Genomic DNA, 22295 nt, shown 5'->3' on the forward strand with positions numbered 1-22295 from the left:
AATTATCTTTAAACTGAGAAAAAAACATTTACTGCCAACAATCTACATATAAACAATGCTGCATAATCAAGCACAAAGTGATCCTTTTCAGTAAAAATGATACATTTACTAAAGAGATAATCTCATTCTACATCCTATTTGTAAAGGAACCTAACCAGTTTTTGTTTTGTAAAAGAGAGACCCTTTTCATATCTTAATGCAAGAAAATCTTTGTTATTTTCAGCTTCATACTTTTTAACAAATTTATTCAGCATTATGATGAAATTACACGTCTTCAAAAATAAGCAGTGCTGTGATATACAAAATTTTCCACATTTGAATATGCCATTATATCTGTAACATCATAGGATAATAAGTATTGTTATGAACGACTAAACAGTATTATCATTTGTATCTCTCTACACAGTTGTTGTGTTATTACTAGTTATGTGTTTTCATAAAACAAGATATTCGTAATACCTAGTGTCTGTTGTATTGGTTTTGCAGTCACTAATGCTACGTTTTGATTCTCTATATCAAGTACTGGATTCATATAGTGCACCGTTTAGCATTCAAGATTATTACCGAAGCCAAAAATTTCTCATCATGAATACGTCTTATTTCCCTAGTATTGTACAATTCTAAAACATTCCTTTGTTCAGAAAGAAATTCAGGAAATACAATGTTTATTTAGTCTCTAGATATATATCAGTGCAAATTATTTTGTAAATAAAAACACCCAAAGGTGATGTTAATTTTTGGATTGAAGATTCTTTGGTTGATATGCAACTCTCGAGCAATCCGTCTATACAGAACTGATTTCATTGAATTCGTACACTTAAACAGGACTAAAAACTCATTAAAGATATCAGGCTTACAATTTAGAAAGACAGACTCGCATTTAGTCGACACAAAACTCATCAGTGGCGCTCGAATCAAAACCGTTGAAATACCAAACAATTAGCATAGGAGCTCAGACTACTGGGCTGGTGATGCCTTCGGGAACGAAATATCACAAGCAGTTACATTGACCTAGTGGTTTTATAACATATCAAAGATACCAGGCTTATGATTTAGTATAAGGTATACGCGCGTTTCGTTTACACAAAACTTATCAGTGTCGCTTAAATCAAAACACTTGGAAAGCCAAACTATATTAAACAGAACTGATTTCATTGAATTCGTACACTTAAACAGGAATAAAAACTCATCAAAGATATCAGACTTACAATTTAGAAAGACAGACTCGCATTTAGTCGACACAAAACTCATCAGTGGCGCTCGAATCAAAACCGTTGAAATACCAAACAATTAAGATGTTTAAGATCATTAAAAAGCTAAATTTTCCAAAAGCTGTATCAAATCTTGCTACGGTAATAAATACATGGGATAGAAAACCTTAAAGTGTCGCATGGTTTTTAAAGTTTTATGTTACAAAATATTTCATGCAAGCATAGGAGCTCAGACTACTGGGCTGGTGATGCCTTCTGGAACGAAATATCACAAGCAGTTACATTGACCTAGTGGTTTTATAACATATCAAAGATACCAGGCTTATGATTTAGTATATGTCAGACGCGCGTTTCGTTTACACAAAACTTACCAGTGGCGCTCAAATCATTACACTTGGAAAGTCAAACAATATGGAAGTTAAAAAGCATTGAAAAATTAAAAAAAAATCAATAAAGTTGTGATAAATCTAGTAAGGCTATCTATGCTTGGAAATAAAACAGTGATCTTATCTTGAAAAAATAATTTGAGAGAAAAGTACAGTTGGTTTTATTTTCTCAACCTATTTTTCTGTGATCGTTACTCTGTTTTTAGAAATCAACTATTGACTGCAATATCTTCAGATTTAGTTTAAACATATTTTATTTACTCAAAGTAAAATGGATTGGACACAAGTAAACCATACTTATGAAGTCCGCTCCGAATAACAATAAATTACAATACAATATTAATGTGAGCATGCAATAATCTTCAGATCCTGCTTATCCTCTACAGATAAAAGAACTTCCTGCAAATGCTGCCTTGAATGAACTGTTATTGACAACAACAAATGCATAGCAACTTTATCTTGGACTGTGATCGTATCTGAAGAGAAATTTTGTAATTATTTTCTACATTAACTGTTTTCTAATAAGTTTGCCTTTCGTCGATGATTTGTTGTTATTGTTTTTCAAATATATTGTGTTTTAATTTGACAGTGTATCGTAAGTCTATTTGGCTGGCTGTAATGTAATATTGTACTAATATGTATTTGTTGTATTGCAGGTTGCACTATAGTAAACATTCTTGTAATCACTAGTATATTTATTTAACAATATTTTCTTTTACCAAATACATTAAAAGGTTTAACGAAAAGTTTAAAAAAAAAATTATCACAAAAATACCGAACTCCAAGGTAAATTCAAAAAGGGGAAGTCCGTAAAACTGACAAAATTCAAACGTTATCGACCAACGGAACCAGTGAAATACAACTGTCATATTCCTGACTTGGTACAGACATTTTCTATACTATTGACACTTAAATAAGAGGCCACCGTAATTGACCGATATTCAAACAGATTTTTTAATATATGTTCTTAAAAGAAACTTGATATTTTATATATAAAAAAAACCCACAATATTACACAGATTTGGTGCCAAAGTCATGTGCGAATTGTTCTAAAAGATCAGGATTAAATGGCCCTTTTCAAAGAGTGTCCAGCTGAATTTGAAAATGTCGAAAAAATTAAGTTACCACATTCAATCATATAAGGCTTATGCTATACTGTACACGAAACTGCCATTAAAGTTGAGATAAATGAAAGCATCGACATTCATTTATTGGCCAACACCTAGAAATCAGCAGAGTATGTATCTCCCATTTGTTACAATATTCAAAGTTACAGGGCTTGGTGTTGACAAGCAAGCCACTGAACTAAGGGTTCTAAATAATAAAATTCAAACCTGTTCGAAAGAAATTTTGATTTGGTTGACCTTTATGGAATATCTGTGTTACAGATGACCGTGGATATTATTCACTTGTTGCTACAATATATAAGGTTGATATTCCTAGAAGATTTTCCCTCAATATTTGAAAAATATGACATAGGTATTTATGGGCATTCTATCGTAGCTTTATTTTCTCGGCATTTGATATTCAGCTTGAAGCATGTTATAAAAAAATAAAGTAACAAAAATACCGAACTATAAGGAAAATTCAAAAGTGAAAGTCCTTCATCAAATGGCAAAAACAAAAGCTCAAACACACCACGAATGGAAAAGGATCCATTCCGAATAGCCAAAGCCATGTTAGGTCAGAAGTTAAGGAGCAAGTTATTTTGATTTTTTTGTTGTTGTTGATGTATTGATCAATATAAAAGTAAAGCGATCTGGCATGAGACAAATATCCACCAAAGACCAATGATGTGAGCAGCTACAGGTTTTCGTAGGCCATCAATGATAAATAAAACCCGAAATGAATAGTAAGCTATAAAGTGCCAGGTAACAGGACAATATTTATAGAACAAACTAAAATCAGTTCTTCAAAATGGTTCTACGCCCAAAAACATTTTAAAGAATGGCAAAATACGCACAAAGTTCTTATCTAATAGTTAAAGCAGTTCTAAAAAGCTAGTTCAAAGCCCAAATTCAAATAGAAAATAAAAATTGGGTTGCTATTTTTCAAAATGTTTATGGAACAAGTTAATTTGTAGTGCCACAGAACACTGAAAAATTAACAACTAAGACATGCTAACACATTATTTTCATATTGTTAGTTTTTATTCAAATTACCATACATAAGTATCATTCTGTTTATTAGTATACATTGATAACATTATTTTAGTTTTTTTTTTTTTTTTCTTATTTTGCATTTAATTTACTATGAATGGACAACGCACATTACGTCATTTTTAAGTGCATGTAAATATTTCAATTATTCGACTAATAATAATGGTTTTGTTATGTTAGATCAATATTTCCTTGTATTCAGTTATTATAGGCATTTTTTTTTTATTTGCAGATAGCAGACGACCTGTGAATATGTTTGTATTTCTATTGATGAATGCAATATAAAATGCAAATAGGCGTGGCTTACTGACTAAAGAAATATACTTTTATTTGTTACGTAAATCTGATGGCATTTATGACACACATCTTGTATGATATTTATGTTTATGAATGATATTTTCCTTTGTGTTTAAATTAGGAATGATAGTATGTGACAACGAATAGACTGAAAATATTAGAGACGTAATCTTATCCATTCTGATAGTTAATTGAATAAAAGTAAAAAATGTATGCTTAAAACCAGAGCAATCTTAATACAAGAATTGTTTTTAAAATCTTTTTTAAATGAACTTGATAGTATTACAATGATGTTTACTCTAAGAAGCACAATAAATATTTTGAAACTTTAGGTAAACTGTACCCTTCTTGTTTATAGAACATGGTTTAATCCACCATTTTCTACATAAGAAAATGCCTGTACCAAGTCATGAATATGACAGTTGTTTTCCATTCGTTTGATGTGTTTGAGCTTTTGATTTTGCCATTTGATAAAGGACTTTCCTCTGTATATTTGTTATTTTACTTTTTTTTAATCAAATGTTCCTTTCTTGTTACAAAAACAAAAACAATATTTATGAAATTTGTCTTATGTTATACCTCATCTAGCTTTGCTTAAAATTACATAACTCACTGTAAACCTATTACCTTTTATCCTGCAATCAGCCAACTATTGTCCAAATAACAGGTCTACAACAATATGTTTGCTTTATTTATAACCACAACTGACTCACTACCTCGGTTGGTGGTCTATTTGTCCACGAGGGTATCACCAGCCCACTAGCGAAGTACTGAAATGAAAGTACGGATAGTGGTTCATTCATTGAAATTTGGATATACTTTAGGTCGTTTGTATTAAGTTTTGGATTTTCAAATATCTTGTCGCTGAGTATCACTGAACTTATTTTAATTGTCGAAATGCGTTTCTGATGCAATAAATTTGGTAACGTTTATGTTATATTTTAGCAAACACATAAGGTCTATAGACTTTGATCAGCTCGTTACTTTTTTAAGAATGTGATGTTGGCGAACGGACTGTGGACAATATCATGAGTGTAATGATATTCATGACCATATTTCATCACCAGTTGGTTTGCTAACTAAATTTTTAGTACTCTGTGTAGATTTAAATGAACAGTTTGTGCGTTCCGATTTTTTTGTCATGGTGGTGTCTGTCTTTTTTTTTTTTCACTTATGGTTTTTGATCGACCTTTGATATTTCCTCCGTTTAAGAACAAGTTAAATTTTGAAAGGATCTAGACAATTTCGTTTGGAATGTATCTTTGGAATCAAAGCTTTCTTATAGCTATCAACTTTTATCTTAAAAAATATACTAACCAATGTGTATTGCGGAAATGTATTTTGGGTATTTAAGGACTAATAATACAAAAATTGGTCATTTTTCATGTAAAGTTGTAGCATTGAATCTTGTTTGAATTCCAGCAAATAAAATTTCTATGAACTTTAATCACATGAACTGTTGATATAATTATGTTTGTTCATGCATGCTCTATTTATTGATTCAACCTAAGTAGTTTGTAAACTAATTTGCATATTGCATTGATATATTTGCTTGTTTGACATTTGATTATTTTTTTTCATTTTCTTATTTTGGTACTTTATGAAATTAACACTAGACAACTTTGTATATGTAAGAGAATGATAATCCCTGTCTTCATGAATAAGTACGAGCGATAGCGAGTACTTATCATGAAGATAGGGATTATCATTCTCTTACAAACTTAGAACATATAGACTCTATTATTGTTTAATTAAATGTCCTTTAAATGGTATGAATGAATATAGTTCTCAAATATAAGTTACAACAAATGACCCCTCTAGCTATATATATATATATTGTAACAGTCTTGCACGACTGATTGGTGAGTCCTTTTTTCCACTATAAAAAGTTTGTATTTTATTCTGTATTTCATCTCTGAAACCGTACAATGAATAAACATGATGGAATTGGTAGTTTTGAATTGCTTGAAGAAGTGTCCGAATTTGATCTCATGCTTTTACCTACCCAGGATTTAGTGAAAATTGAAACCGAGCCTGTCATGTGTGATGCTGCTGCCACCCGTCGATTTTCGGCTCCAATGTCCGATTCGGATTTACAAGAAAAAATTCTTAAGGCTATCCCTAAGAAGACTAAAAACAACAACAAGTGGGCTTTAGGAGTCTGGGTTGCTTGGACTTTAGAAAGAAATTTGTGTAGAGAGACATTTGCTGACGGTGTTGCTTCAATACCCAGTGATCCGAATTGCCTTTCAAATGAACTTTTAAACTATTGGATGGCACACTTTATTCAAGAATGTAGACGCATGGATAGCAGCCCTTATCCACCCAACTCATTGGTCCAGATTGCATCAGGCATTCAAAGGTATGCTTAAATTTTTAAATTTCAATGGTGGGTGGAAATGGGGGGGGGGGGGGGCAACTGTTGAGATGCACCAACTTCCTACTTTTTTATATAGATACCACCCTGTTTGTTATGTTTTAGCCGTAGACTCCTGATGTTTATATTTAATTAAGTGCATAATTAGGATGTTTTAAAAACAAATTCTAAACTTGTTTAACTCAAATTGGTACTTTTCTTTATTAATTTTTCTAATTTTTTTGTCTTTTATATTAATTTTACTATTTGTCAATAAATGAATGAGATATAGCGTATTTCTAAGTGTGACTGTAACCACACAACACAAGAAACACAAGACAGAAAATTTTCCAGCATAAAGTACTTTCAATGATTCAAACATGTTTTCGTCCGGAATATGCATATATATTGATTTTACTGTTTTTCAATAAATAAATGAGATATGATGAAATTTTAATTATGAAAGTAACCACACATTACAAGAAAAAAAGACAAATAATGCTTACGATGTATTATATAGCTACAAGAATTATAAATCCGCATATTTTTGTAGGTATCTGAGAACAGACTGCAACAGAAATGATATAAACCTATTTCAAAAAGATTCCGTTCCATTTTCGTTTTTCCGAAAATGCCTAGATAGTAGGATGAAAGAACTAATAAATAGTGGTATTGGCACTGATGTAAAAAGAGCAGACCCTATATTGATATCGGACGAGGAAACCATGTGGGATAGTGGGGTATTCAATTGTGACACGGCAACTGGCCTAACAAACATTGTGTTTTTCTATAATTGCAAACTCTTTGGGTTTCGTGCTCTTGACGAACATAAAGAACTTGACGCTAGTCAATATCGCATTTCCGTTGATACGAATGGTAGAAAGTTACTGCATTATACCGGGAGGCTATGCAAAAATGTACAAGGTAGGCTTAACAATAGAAATATTGATGTTAAACGTATAACGCAGAAAAGTGATCCAACGAATCCTAGATGCCTAGTAAAGATTTTTGAAAATACTTATCGTTAATTCCACGTGAGGGTAGGTTTTACCGTAAGCCTCTACCCCATAAAGCTTCAAATGGATCAATCCGATTCAGTGTGCAGCCTATAGGAATAAACACTTTATCTTGTAAAATGAAGGAATTATTCAAGGCTGCTGGAATTTCTATGACAGATCGAAATATTTCTAATCATTCTGGAAAAGTCACATGCTGTACTGCGCTCTTTAATGCAGGATTTACTGATTCAACTGTTAAGTCCAGGAGTGGTCACCGATGATACATATAAGCGTCCATTGGAAGCATTACAGGAGAATGTAAGCAAGGCATTACAGCCGCCGTCCGTAAATAAGTACATAAAGAAGGAAATTGAGTTGTCTGTTCACAAGAATGATCAAAATGAAGGTGTAAACAAAGAAAATAATGACAATACAATGACAATAAATGTGCCAAATTCAATCAACAAAGTTGTAATTATCAAAAATGGAAAAAGATATTGTTTGGAAATTTGAACTTATTGTGTACTAAAAATTTATTCATCGTTGTTTATATTTATACAAATAATTAATGTCTATTCAAAGAGCCAAAGGTGATAAAATCTTCTTTCAACACTTTTTCCTGACCTAATGTCCCAAGGCAATTTTTGCTACAGTCAATGGTCATTTGTATATTTTACAGAACAATAAGGTAATTAGCTACTAAGAACATGTTTCGTGTCATTCTTCACCATTAAGAGGATGAAAAGTCTTGCATTTCATTGGTTGAAAGCACTTTACTATGTTCTAACGTGCGTTAGAAGCACTTTTAATGACTTACCTTCATAATTAACGCTTGAACCTAAATATTTAAAAGCCAGTGATTCGTGAATACTAGTAGGCTGCAACGTTTATGGCAAAAACGTTCCTATACAAAAGGAGCCAAATTCACCCAAGGTCAACTGCCTGAGGGAGTATGAACATTAGTTTCTTAATAATTTCTTAATTTATGAACCGGAAAGTTTGAGTAAGTATATATTTAAATTATGTCGGTACCGAAGCACTGACTATTGAGCAGATGATACCCTCGGGAACTTAGTCCACCTGGAGCTAGAAAATCAAATAAACACTTTATAAATTCCATTAATCCGAAGCGCTTTCCTGGATTAACATTCAGCACGTACGCTCAAACCTAAACATTTGAAAGCGAGCGGTGCGTACATATGTTGCAACGTTAAGAGCAAGATCACCAAAAAGATCATAACATCTAAGGCCAGATTTGCGTGAGGTTGTTTAATAAAGGCAACAGTAGTATACCGATGTTCGAAACTCATAAATCGATAGAGATAAAAACACATCCGGGTTACAAACTAAAACTGAGGGAAACGCATCAAATATAAGAGGACGTTAGATTCTTATTATTTTTTGAACTGGAAATTTTGAAAACTAGTAGTATATGTTAAAGATGAATTTTTGTTTATTTGATAACAGCTTTTTAAACAGTTTCTGACAATCGATACAATGCTGACAAATGTTGCATGATGAAACATATGTCTCTAGACAAAATGTTTGTTTCAGATAATATTTATTCACTATAGTTAGATGTCAAATTGATAATTGAAAATAAGAAAGAAAACCGCAGTATATTACTATTATTGGGTTCATTCCTTGGGACAAGTTGGGGGAGGGGCAGCTAGATATGAAAACAGGATATACGCATCATTTTCTTCGAGAAATGCCTGTACCAAGTCAGGATTATGACTCGTCCGTTGGTTGTTAAAATCTCATGTTTGATTTTGTCAGTATTTATGGACTTACCCTTTTTGAATTTACCTTGAAGTTCGGTATTTTTGTTAATACTTGGTTGGTTTTCCTACTTTCAAAAGGGTATAATCCTGTACTGCTTCTTTGATATCTTTGCTGGTTAGCTGGTGTCTGAGTAAATTTCCCTGCAGTGGTCAGTTCTTCAGTCCCAGAAGATATATTTACATATCATTCCAATAATCAATTATTTTGTCATTTTGATATGACGGGGGAAAAGAATGTTTGGGAAAAGTGGTAAGATAAAGTGTCTCGATTTTATTGATTTTCTATTTTTAAGGGGAAAAGGGTACATCTTTCAAAAAGAAAACTACGATCTGAAAAAGCATGCATTACCTTTAAGCTGCAATATAGGTCTCTCGGTTTTTTTCAGTTGATGTGGAAATTAAAAAGGACAAAATATACCAAAGGGACATTCAAATTCATATCGAAAACAAAAATGAAAAAATATTGACCGAAAAGAAATAAGACGAAAGACAGCAACAATCTTCAAAACAAAATACATAGAAATTTCAGACTGGGCACCATGAACCTTACCAAACTAAAAGAATCGAGAAAAACATTTCGGAATTGTGTTTACGAGAACTATGTGAGTCATATCATTGACTACGCATCAAACAATAGCAGGATGGTAAATGTGTCTTGTCCTATCCCTAAACATCATCAAATTCATAAATCTTTGAGCATTTATGATTGACCGCATGAGAAAGTGTGAAATGAAAACGTTGTTTTCAGGACAGTGAATGGACAAGACTGTGGCCGTAGAACAACATATACATTAATAAACAGTGATTTCAATCATACATTTTTACTGTTAATTTCAGGTTTATAAAGTGTGTAACTGTTTATAAAAGATGACAGCTCCATTAGGAAAAGATTACTATAGACAATATTTTATGAAGGTTATTTCAGAAGCTGTACTGTGCGCACGGAAATCAGATAACACGATTCTTATCGAAGAATCTGTTATCCAAAAGAGAGGCGGAAGATACCAAAAGAACATTCAAACTTAATAGTTGAAAACAAACTGACAATGCCATGTCAAAAAACAAAAAACGCATAAAAGACAAACAACAGTAAACAAAACACAACATATCAAACCAAACTAACAAACAGTTGATACTATCTTGCTTTAATCTTTCACGATATGCTTAAAAATGAGTGAAGGTTTGATAGACTTATTCAAATTATATTCAAGAAATTTGCTATTCATAATTAGTCTGTAGCAGCTTTAAAGGAAGGAGAAATATATATGAACAAATCTAAAATCGACGACAAGCAGCTGTGAGAAGAGTTCCGAAGCGAATTGGTCAGAAGGAAAAATCCATACATTGAAAACTCATAAAATAATACAAGAATGAGCATGAAATCGATGAAATAAGGCTGTTGGAAGTATAAGCATATCCTGTTCCACATGTGACAGTTATTATATTGTATCCAAAGACAGAAACCATTTAAAATTCAGTAAAACAACGGGAATTCAATTTGATTTTCCCATGATTATTTACGAGACTGTTACATGGATCGACTATCTAGTAGACGACTTAATACGTTCATTAAAAGATCAAAAAGACAATAACAGCGCGTTTCGTCTACAAAAGACTCATCAGTGACACTCGAAACAAAAATAATAAAAAAAACAAATAATAAAGTTGAAGAGCATTGAGGACCCTAATTCCCAAAGGTTCCTTGGATAGAAAACCCTAAGGATTTCTAAAATGCAAAGTTAATTTATAATTATAACCATATCTATGATAATTCATGTCAACTTGGATATGCTAACTACTTGGCTGGTGATACCACCGGGAGGAAACATCCACCAGAAGAGGCATCAACCAAGAAGTTGTAAATAAACTCATCATTTATACAGCAAATAAAATTTTGAACGCGAGACGTACATTTCTTCTACAAATTAAAGATTTATCAGTCACGTTCATAAAAGTTAAAAAGGCCAAATAAAGTACGAAGTTGAAGAGCATTGAAGACCCATAGTAAAGATTAGAAAAGAGTATTTTATACTGTCTTTTTATAAAAAAAAATATAAAAAAAATTCAATTTATATATCTTTTAAAGGCTTCAATGGAAAATTGTTTTATTTATTAATAACACGTTTTAAAAAAACGACTAGTGTACTTAATCATGTTATACTTTCGTACAAATCTTTGAAAAAATGGGTTAAAACTTCCTATTTCAAACTATACCTAACCTGGACACGGTGCAGGCGATGTTGCTGATGTCACAGAAGAATCCCGCTGAGGGAAGAACAAAAATTTGCTAACGCAAATTTGAAAATCTAACATTGTAGGGCTAAATTTGAGACGAATTATATATATATCATGTGTTCTATTTTCAGAAATTTACCAGTGATAATATAAACGTCACAAAAAATATTTCACTTTTTGTGGCGTTGATATATTCGTGTGACGTACAGTTTATAATTCGTTTGTGCTGCCCTGGTGTGCAGTCGCGGTTTCATGGGAGGTGTCAGTTGTTATTCTTTGGTTTACATGTTGTAATTTACTATTATATAATTTATTTATGTGTTTCTCTGTCCTGAGTGTTCTTGCGTTTATTTGTACTGTATTCCTGTCACGTAATGTTCTCATTTTAGCGGTATTTTTAACGGTGCCATATAAGCGGGAGGTTTGGCTAGCCATAAAACCAGGTTCAACCAACCATTTTTTCTTAAAATGTCCTGTACCAAGTCAGGAATATGGAAGTTATTATCAAATAGTCCGTTTCTATGTATGTTGGCGTGTTTTGTTGCAGTTCAGTGTTTCTGTGGTTCCGTTGTTTTCCTCTTATAGTTGATGTGTTTCCCTCGGTTTTGGTTTGTGACCCGGATTTGTTTTCGCTTAATTGATTTATGACTGTTGAACAGCGGTATACTACGGTTGGCTTTATTTAGCCCTGTATAACCACGTGTTATCTGGTGGAGAATGTCTGTCATAAAGTTGTCACATGTTTAGACGTGTATGATAAAATTAAAATTTGATGTGGCGGCATGATAATTAACATTATCATCCTTGACAGACTAAATAGCTGGTCTGCCAGGTATACCATCTACTTGCCACTATACATCATGTACTGCGTTACAACCCTAGATAAAGCCGACGAGGAAAGGCTTTATATCGACCACCGAGAGCTATATTTATATGTAACCTAGGTGGTCGAGTGGTCTAGGGCGCTGGACACGGTGTAGGTGGTGTTGCCACGGTGTCACAGAAGCAAAATATCAGCACAACAATGTTAAATTTGTAAATTTGCGGAAGCACGGCCTATTTTTTAAATATTCGTCTTTGATCGTTCCTGATGAAATTAAATCTAGAAAAGCGCCTCGGGCGCATGGAATTTAAATAGTGTTGTTTTCATTATTTGTCTGTATCACTTAGTCTGAAACTACAAATGTTCATTTAAAAGTAGCCGTGTTTTCAGCCGCAAATTTGCAGATTTAACATTGTTGTGCTGATATTTAGAGTAATTATGAATATAATATGTGTTTTCAGCCGTGTATCACCTTCATTGGTGATCCAATGGATGGATCTGTCGTAGAGTTGCCACTTGTTTAGACGTACTTATCAAATATATATATATATGTATATATATGTACGTCTGAACCAGACGAATTATATTTATATATATGTATACTCTATTAATATTTGATCAACTACTGAAGTATTGGGATTCCCTTATGGTAGAAATCTTACTTTTGATGTCCAAGCTGACTTGGAAATAATGTTATGATTACCCGATAAAAAATACTCATGCATGCAATGTGTATGCACTAATAGTTCTATGGCATTTTCTTTGCATGACTGGAAGATATAGTCAACAGTAACGGCATATCTAATTGTGTTTGTTATTTAACAATTACTATCATTTGGTGATATCACTGCTAGTGTACAATCTCCAAGAAATCCCTCCAGCTTTTTGTTTGATTTTTGAAGGGTAAAACTCATTTGGTTTAATTCTTGAAGGGCAAAATTATATTTATTTAATTCTTGAAGGGTAAAACGCATTTGGTTTTAATTCTTGAAGGGTAAAACTAAGATTGTAATTCTTGAAGGTTTTAAACTCATTTGATTTAAATCTTGAAGGGTGAAACTCATTAAGTTTAATTCTTGAAGGGTAAAATTATTTATTTTTGTTCTAGAAGGATAAAACTCAGGTGGATTAATTCTTGAAGGGTAAAACTCAGTTGGATAAAATCTTGAAGGGTAAAACTCAATTGGTTTAATTCTTGAAGGGTAAAACTCATCATGTTGTATTTTGTGAGGTACAAAACATATAGTACACCATTTAATAAGAGAGATATCTACAAAAAAAATCTTGAACAAATCAATCAAAAAAATATTGTGTGTGTTTACTGCAAATTCATGCGCATTCACAATATTTTTTTCTTTCATCTTTAAAGTTTCGTGATTTCGGTCCTATTCACTGACAGGTTTTTATCGTTTATTTCTTCAGTTTTTCAGTGACCAAATTATACAATGCCACCATTGAAACAAATATAGTAGCATAAAATTTATTCATGAGAATCGATCTTTTTACCCAACTTTCCTGTGAATTATCTGTTGAGGTCAAAAGGTGTATCGGGTACAAATAGTCTGTGTGAATAAGATTATTAGTCAATGATAGTTTCAAGGTAATGGTATTATTTTTAGTTGGTTGTTGGTCTGATTTTATATGTCAATATTCCATTAAAATTTCTCATTCCATAGATTTTCATTGATTTAAAATGAGCATCCCTAAAAAAATCTCAAAAGAGCGTAACTGTTTGATCCTATATAACAAATAGAAGATTGCCAGCGTGAGAATGAAGCCTAAAATTGCATGATAAACACGTACTGAGACTATTATGACACATTGTGTTATAGTAGTCTCAGATACGTACCAGGGTTAAATGACAGGTCTTATAAACACTTTTACGATCCTCTTAGATGTTGTGTAATGTTTGAAGGCCAAATGAGATAGATCAAAATGGAACCTTATAAAGCAGATCGTTAAAAAATAACGGGATTTTGTAACTGTCCGTCAATTTTCAGGTTTTAAATTCATAAAATATTTTGCACTGCAAGTCTTAAAATATGCTCCTTGCCACATATCTTGAAAACCGATTAAGTATATTTTTTAAATAACCTAAACAGTCGGGCAGCAAAAAATGTACATATGTCGTAGGCATTTCCATTGACATATGTAAATTATGTCTTTCATTGATATATACATTTGAAAAACATGGCATATCATTTTACCATCAGTTTTAACACCACCAGCTAGGTATGAGCCTATTATCAGAAGCTTAAAATATACAGGAAAAATTGTACGGAAAAGCATAAAATTTCCATAAATGACAAAAAATATACAATCACGCTGATACAGCAAGCAAATAATGACATAACGTCAGTGATCTTTTGCACATTAGTTAAGTATTTGTCATTGATAAAATTGTGACAGTCCATTTTTAAAGAATATGCCAGGGTTGGCATTGTTCTGCGTATTATGTCATATATGCCATGTATATTGAGCCAGGCATATAAGAATGTAAAATAAATTAGAGCCGTTCTCTTTACAATGAAACTTGTATAGTACTAAACATAAAAATATCTCAGGGCACTATATCAAGGTATAATATATCTATACAGTTAATAAAACCATACATTATTCTTGCACACATGCTATTTTTCAGTTAGTAGAGGTGTTGTTTAGAGCCATTATTTGGCCCTGAATTGTAAAAATAGTAAAAATATTTAATCCTGTAAAAATTACACTAAATTAAATTCTTGCAATAAATAAATAGGATAACACAATCTTGGAATATTGGTTCAGTTATGTTATTTGTAATTTCAAAGTCACGTCAAAACATGTTTATATTGACCATATATGACCATATCACCTATCGTCTTTGGGGAAATTAGACATTAGCAAAAACCTTACTCAAGCAGACACTTGATGTGACTCACATTAACATCTCAACATCATAGATCTTAAAAGACAAAACATTTTTGAGTCACACTATTGCTTTCATATATAAGTTTCAAAGAGAAAAGAATAAAGGTTAAAAAAGGAAATTGCTGTCAGATTCTGCAGTTTTTGATTATATCAAAAACGTCTGAAGGCATAAACGTTAGACAGAGTTTATATATATATATCATTAATGAATGTTTTTTTTGGTAAATTAATTTATGATTCTATTAGGTTTATATATAACAAGGGACCAACAAAAATGCCTTCCTCTTTTCTTTAGATGCCAATTTTTATTTTTTTTTATTAAAACCTTACTGTTAATTTGAGACATTATCAAAAGACTTTCAGTCTCCACAGCCATTCAAGTATCGGAGTTCCTCGTGTGTGTATTTTGAGGTTCTAAGTAACTAGATTATGTTACATTTCAGAATATTGACCAAATTGCAAATGCTTACATATGGCTAAACACTCCTGTACATATGGCTAAACACTGCTGTTTTGATATAGAGTTAGAGATATTATGAATACCAGTAGAAAAGATACAAATCTTATTTCGAAGACAAAACGAAGTAAAGAAATGACTGTTGTTCAGACTTCTAGTGAAATATACAAAAAAACTGAGTTGATACTACAGCAATTTAAATTCACACATTAAAGACATGTTAGTCCTTTAGTTAGATATATATTTAAATCAAACATTTTTTTTCAACATTTTAATCTAGTATAAAGATTGAGAGAGATCACTGGTGATCCAAACAGTTTGTAAACATGCAGGTCAATATACTAACTTATGTCAAGCATTGTTATTGTTTTTGGAGAGACTAAGTGTGTTATGTCAAGATTTGTTACTAGTTTTCAATTTAGACTTGTTTATATTTTTTCGTTTGGGCTTGTATTATATTTGCCTTCGGGTTTATATGATCCGTTCATCCTATTTTGACTCGTTCAGAATTCAAGAGTCTATCCTAAATTGAGGTAAATTATATGGCCTTCCAAATACCGTTTCGATTCCTAACATCACTGAAGAGACATTAATTGTCGAAATCCGGATATGGTGTACAAATTTTGGAACCTCATGTTTGCGGTATACCATCTTTTCCGCAAGTTTATTGTTTTCTGTTTGGTAATAATTTAATAATAAGATCTATTTTGTTACATCTTGTGATCCGTTTATTTGGCAATCGCCAATGGCAGTCAGCAGGGTTTAAGAACATCAGTTATTCTGCTAGTCAAATGCGTTTTGTTAAAATATACTTTTTCACTCATTTTGGTCTTTTGGAAAATTTTGTTTGTGCTGTATTTAGACCCCTCTACCAAGAAATTTGTTTTGCATGCACACGTATAAAAATTGCGGTTTTTATCCAACGCAATCATAGGTTTGAACGTTGTTTTCAATTAAGACTTGTTTATATATATATATATATATATATATATATATATATATATATATGCCCTACAAGTATCTACTGTAAAACCATAGAATTTGATGATCTGGTTTTACACCATTAACCTTCTTCCAAAGAACAAAATTACGATGGCCATCAAGTGCAATAAAATTAAAAAGTGGATATCGTCCATTGTCTTAACAATAAACATCTTTCGTTTGGTCCTAAGCAAACATTTATGGTTAATTTCCTCTATTCATATAAATACTTCCCAACAACTTGAAAAGATTCAAACATGCATGGTTGGGTGATAATGGTGATATATTACCTGTTTTTCTTTGATGTAGGAATAAAACATCTTGTCAATTATTGATTTTCCTATAAAGAAGACTCATTTCAAAACGATTTCGCAATTTCAGCAGAAATAACGAAATCGTCGGATTTTTAAATTATTTATTTTTATTTTCACCGGAGTAGGAATAATTGAAATGTAAAATTATTATTTGTAAATAATTTAAACAGTGGACTGACAAGTATATACGCTTAAAAGCTTTTCAAGAATATTCTTGAGGAATACCGGGATTCGTGATAAAAAGAAACGATAAAAATACATTAAATTAGACACGTTAATGCTATATAGGTGTACTGAAAAGAAAATTTCACCACAATATCAATAAAAAAACAATTTAGGTACTAAGAACTACTGTCATGTAAACCTTTAAACACGAAACAGAATATTACTAGAGGTTTCCTTGTACTAAAAGGGGCTTGATCAATGTATCAGACCTGGCTGACATGTATAATGGTGACAATATCAGACATGACTGGCAGGTTTAGGTATAATGGTGACAATATCAGACATGACTGACAGGTATAGGTATAATGGTGACAATATCAGACATGACTGACAGGTTTAGGTATAATGGTGACAATATCAGACATGACTGACAGGTTTAGGTATAATGGTGACAATATCAGACATGACTGGCAGGTTTAGGTATAATGGTGACAATATCAGACATGACTGACAGGTATATGTATAATGGTGACAATATCAGACATGACTGGCAGGTTTAGGTATAATGGTGACAATATCAGACATGACTGACAGGTATAGGTATAATGGTGACAATATCAGACATGACTGACAGGTATAGGTATAATGGTGACAATATCAGACATGACTGACGGGTATAGGTATAATGGTGACAATATCAGACTTGACTGACAGGTTTAGGTATAATGGTGACAATATCAGACTTGACTGACAGGTATAGGTATAATGGTGACAATATCAGACTTGACTGACAGGTTTAGGTATAAAGGTTACAATATCAGACTTGACTGACAGGTATAGGTATAATGGTGACAATATCAGACTTGACTGACAGGTTTAGGTATAATGGTGACAATATCAGACTTGACTGACATGTATAGGTATAATGGTGACAATATCAGATTTGACTGACATGTTTAGGTATAATGGTTACAATATCAGACATGACTGACATGTATATGTATAATGGTGACAATATCAAACTTGACTGACAGGTTAAGGTATAATGGTGACAATATCAGACTTGACTGACAGGTTTAGGTATAATGGTGACAATATCAGACTTGACTGACAGGTTTAGGTATAATGGTGACAATATCAGACTTGACTGACAGGTTTAGGTATAATGGTGACAATATCAGACTTGACTGACAGGTTTAGGTATAATGGTGACAATATCGGACTTGACTGACTGACATGTATAGGTATAATGGTGACAATATCAGACCTGGCTGACATGTATAGGTATAATGGTGACAATATCAGACCTGGCTGACATGTATAGGTATAATGGTGACAATATCAGACTTGACTGACAGGTTTAGGTATAATGGTGACAATATCAGGCTTGACTGACATGTATAAATATAATGGTGACAATATCAGATTTGACTGACATGTTTAGGTATAATGGTTACAAGCACGCACATATTAGAAATGCATTTTCCATAGGGTACCAATGGTGTTCCATATGAATAAAGAAACTATAAAAAGGGTGGCAGTTCCTGATACCAGAAATGTCAGCTTTGTATTATAACAAAAAATGTATGGTCATGCGCCAAAGGTTGACATAAAATGCATTTAAAAAAAGCGTTTAATTTCTGGACTTAATGGGAAAGCCATATTCTAATGGCTCCTTATAGTAAATACATTGAATATAGTTTCTACGCTCTGTTAAATATCACTTTATTTTTCTTTTAATTTTAAAACCTTGATGGATAAGCTTTCAACTAAAAATAGTCCACCCTGTATCATTCAATCAGGAGTCGCAAACAAATTTTAAATGTTGCCGGTAAAATGTTAACAAATAATGAACATTTTTACATTAGAATTATCTCCCTTTTGTCAGAAACTCTGGTTTTATTGTCTGAAGTTCGCTTTCAATTAATTTACTTTATATTGTATTTATGTTCTTTAATACGCTTGTAGAGAAACCTCCATGAAACACGAGACATATAAAAACATATACGGAAATACTTTATTATTTATTGGCATAGGAACGTGGGGGGAAAGATGTACAAACAAATTGTTGCATGATTACCACAAATGAACTGACAAAAAAGAAACCGTTATACTTGTGTAGATATTAGCTATAACAGTAGGTCAACTACCAAACTCGTTGTTTTGCGTTAAAATCCTTAAAGTTTTACTTCTAAACCTAACTTGTAAGTTCTTTTGTTTCTATAAAGTGTATTAGCGTGGAATCCGGAAGAGTGGTTGGAGTTGTACGCTCAAGATTAGATCTGGAATATGTGAAATTAGAATATTGTAGCATTATCGTCATAAATTGACATATTGTTAATGGGCATGAACAAGATATAACAACATAGTCTTCCATTTCTCATATTTATATTTATTGAAAGCTACTGCACGGTCTTCAACAATAGCAAAGCTGTTATTCCATATAGAAAATCTATTGCAATATAGCGTTGACTAGACAATGATTTGCTTGACTTCATAATAATAGTACTTTTTAAACAAATATATTCGGGAACTATATTAATGCATTAATTACAGCAGTTAGTGAATAATTCAGTTATCCTATATAAAGTATGAGTTAGCAGTATAGATGTTGAAAAGTCTATTTGTTTAAATGTCAATGTATCATATCGGAAGCATCTGATCAGTTTCTGAGAATATTGTGACAGCTGCTCGGAATGACAGTCTACGTTATGATTGTTTTTTTTTTGTAATTATTTTATTTTTCATGATGAAACATGTGAAATTACATACTACAGTATTAGATACACATTATAAAAGATTAAGCAATACTTGAAAGATCAATCAACTCATAAAGATATAATAAGATATAAATATAAATATAAATATTACAATTGATTTTGTTAATTAATTAAATAAAAGCTGCTTCTAACAAATACCATTTCTGATCCATTTTTACTTTTTGTACAGGGGTTAAGAAACATACAGAGTATTTTTCTATATTAATCCAATATTTTAAATATTCTATCCCACCATATTGTGTGGGGGATATGTTCTTACATCTACATTTGTATATATAATATTTGAATAACAACAAAATATTAATAACTGTTTTACTGTTGACAAAATCCTCAGACACACCTAAAATTACTTCTTTTGCACTGAAAGGCAGGAGAATGCCATAATTTTTAATCTAATCTATAACGGATAGCCAGAAGTTTTGTGTTACATTACATTCCCAAAAAATGTGAAAAATATTTTCTTTAATTTCTGAATAAAATGTACATAGTTCAGTTTCTTTTAATTTACATTTCAATAAAAATGAATTACATGGTAGAATCCTATGAACAATCTTAAATTGAGAAAATTTTGTAAAGAAGAATTTCTGGTTATAATGAAGGGCATGGAATAAATAGCATTCCAATCTTCAATCTGCATATTTAAATCTATTTCCAATTTATTACGGGAAGATAAAGATACCACTTTATTATCCTCCAAAAATAATTTATAGAAAAATTTACAAGATTTTGGTTCCTTTTTAACTTTGTCTATTAACTTATTTTCAATAATATCCAGTTTTGAACTACCTTCTATTATACTTTTCCATCTATTTGGAATCGCACTTAAAATACCATAAAACTCTACAAAATTAGTATTGATATCATACTTTTTTTTAAATTCATCATATGAGAATAATGTATTATTATCTGACATCAGATCATTAATAAAGAATATACAATTTTCAATATAATTGAACCTCAAAATCATCTTGCCATCCATTTTGTGTTTGGGTTCAGCCATATGGACTGGGCCAGATTTCAGTATTGTTTTCAGATTTTAGCTTATTTTTTAACTTGGAAAAATTTACCAGGATATCATGCCAAAAGGGATTGACTTTTTCAGCTAAATAAAGCAATCCCTCTTGACTTAAGTGTAAAATTTTGTCCCCCCCAAATTTTTGTATATAGCTAAGTAGCAAGACTTTCCAAGGAGAGTAATTTTGGGGGTCTAATAATTTATACAGCCAAGACATTTTTACACTATAGCAAAAATAATAAATATTAGGCATCTTAAGACCACCATCACAGTGTTCGGACATTATCACTGCCCTTTTCACTTTATCAGGTTTTTCTTTCCATAAAAAATTGAAAAATATATTCTGAATCTCCTTCAAATCCCCTTCTGGGGGATTAGGAAGGACAGTCAGAACTTGAACCAAAATGGGAAGTGCTAAAGTTTTAATAACTACAACCCTTCCAATATATGTTAGTTCTCTATAAGCCCAAGTATTGAGCAATGACTTGATACTGTTTATCTTGGCTGTAAAATTACATAGAGTCTTATCCACTTTAGAAAGCGCAAACCATATACCTAATACCGGTAGTTTAAACCTACCAGAATGGTTCCAAACAAGATTTTTTTCTGGCAAAAGTTTTTCCATACTACCCTTTTTTGACCCAATCCATACGGCTTCGGTTTTGTCAACATTACACCTGAGTCCAGCACATTCGGAAAATTTATCAAACAAATATAAACACTGATTTAGGGACTTTTGGTCACCAACCAGGACTACGGAAGAATCGTCAGCGTATTGACTCAACAAAAATTCAGAATAATTAATTGTTACACCAGCAACATCAGGGTCATTTTAATAGCTGCACTTAGTAATTCAAGCACTAAAATAAATAAATAAGGAGACAGAGGATCCCCTTGACGGACCCCCCTTTTCAATGAAAAAAAATCTGAAATATAACCGTTAATTAACACTGCACTAGAGGCATCACAGTAGCATGCCTTAATCCAACTTATAAATGTATGGTCAAAGCCATAAAACTGCAAAGCCTCTAATATAAAAGACCACTCGACTGTGTCAAAAGCTTTTTCAAAATCGACTAAAAGTAAAAGTCCAGGAATGTCGTCTCCTTCCATCTTTTCCATCAGATCATAAATAAATCTTGTACATTCGCCTATATACCTACCTCTAAGAAAACCTTTTTGTGTTTGACTTATTATGTTTACCAAAACCTTTTTAAATCTATTTGCTAGACTTGCTGTAGCTACCCTATAGTCTACACACAGTAGTGTGATAGGTCGCCAGTTATGATTGTTTACACATCGATTATATAGACTGATATATATGTAATTTGATATTCAATTCAACTCAAAAATTATATTCAGTGATAAAATAATGGATAGATATTAGCATGTGAATAAATAACAGTTTGTCGCCATTTTGACTGAATTAA

At 31.9% G+C, this 22295-nt stretch overlaps 1 protein-coding gene and 1 long non-coding RNA gene across 2 annotated transcripts in view; one reads left to right on the plus strand and one right to left on the minus strand.

Annotated features, from left to right (window-relative positions):
• Positions 1-1835: 1835 nt before the first annotated feature.
• Positions 1836-22295, minus strand: part of LOC127736169 (uncharacterized) — a 29950-nt gene continuing 9490 nt past the window's right edge. The window contains exons 2-3 of the long non-coding RNA XR_007998838.1: positions 4681-4823; positions 1836-2073 (exon numbers count right to left, since the gene is read on the minus strand). This is a non-coding gene — a long non-coding RNA (uncharacterized LOC127736169). The remainder of the gene's footprint in view (positions 2074-4680; positions 4824-22295) is intronic.
• LOC127736168 (uncharacterized protein KIAA1958-like) lies at positions 5950-7683 on the plus strand. Its single transcript, XM_052246725.1, has 2 exons — positions 5950-6415; positions 6963-7683. Exons 1-2 carry the CDS (start codon positions 5982-5984, stop codon positions 7435-7437), a joined length of 909 nt encoding a protein of 302 aa, XP_052102685.1. The 5' UTR covers positions 5950-5981; the 3' UTR covers positions 7438-7683.

The sequence above is a fragment of the Mytilus californianus genome, unplaced genomic scaffold, assembly GCF_021869535.1.
Source record: "Mytilus californianus isolate M0D057914Y unplaced genomic scaffold, xbMytCali1.0.p SCAF_3, whole genome shotgun sequence".
NCBI lineage: Eukaryota > Metazoa > Mollusca > Bivalvia > Mytilida > Mytilidae > Mytilus > Mytilus californianus.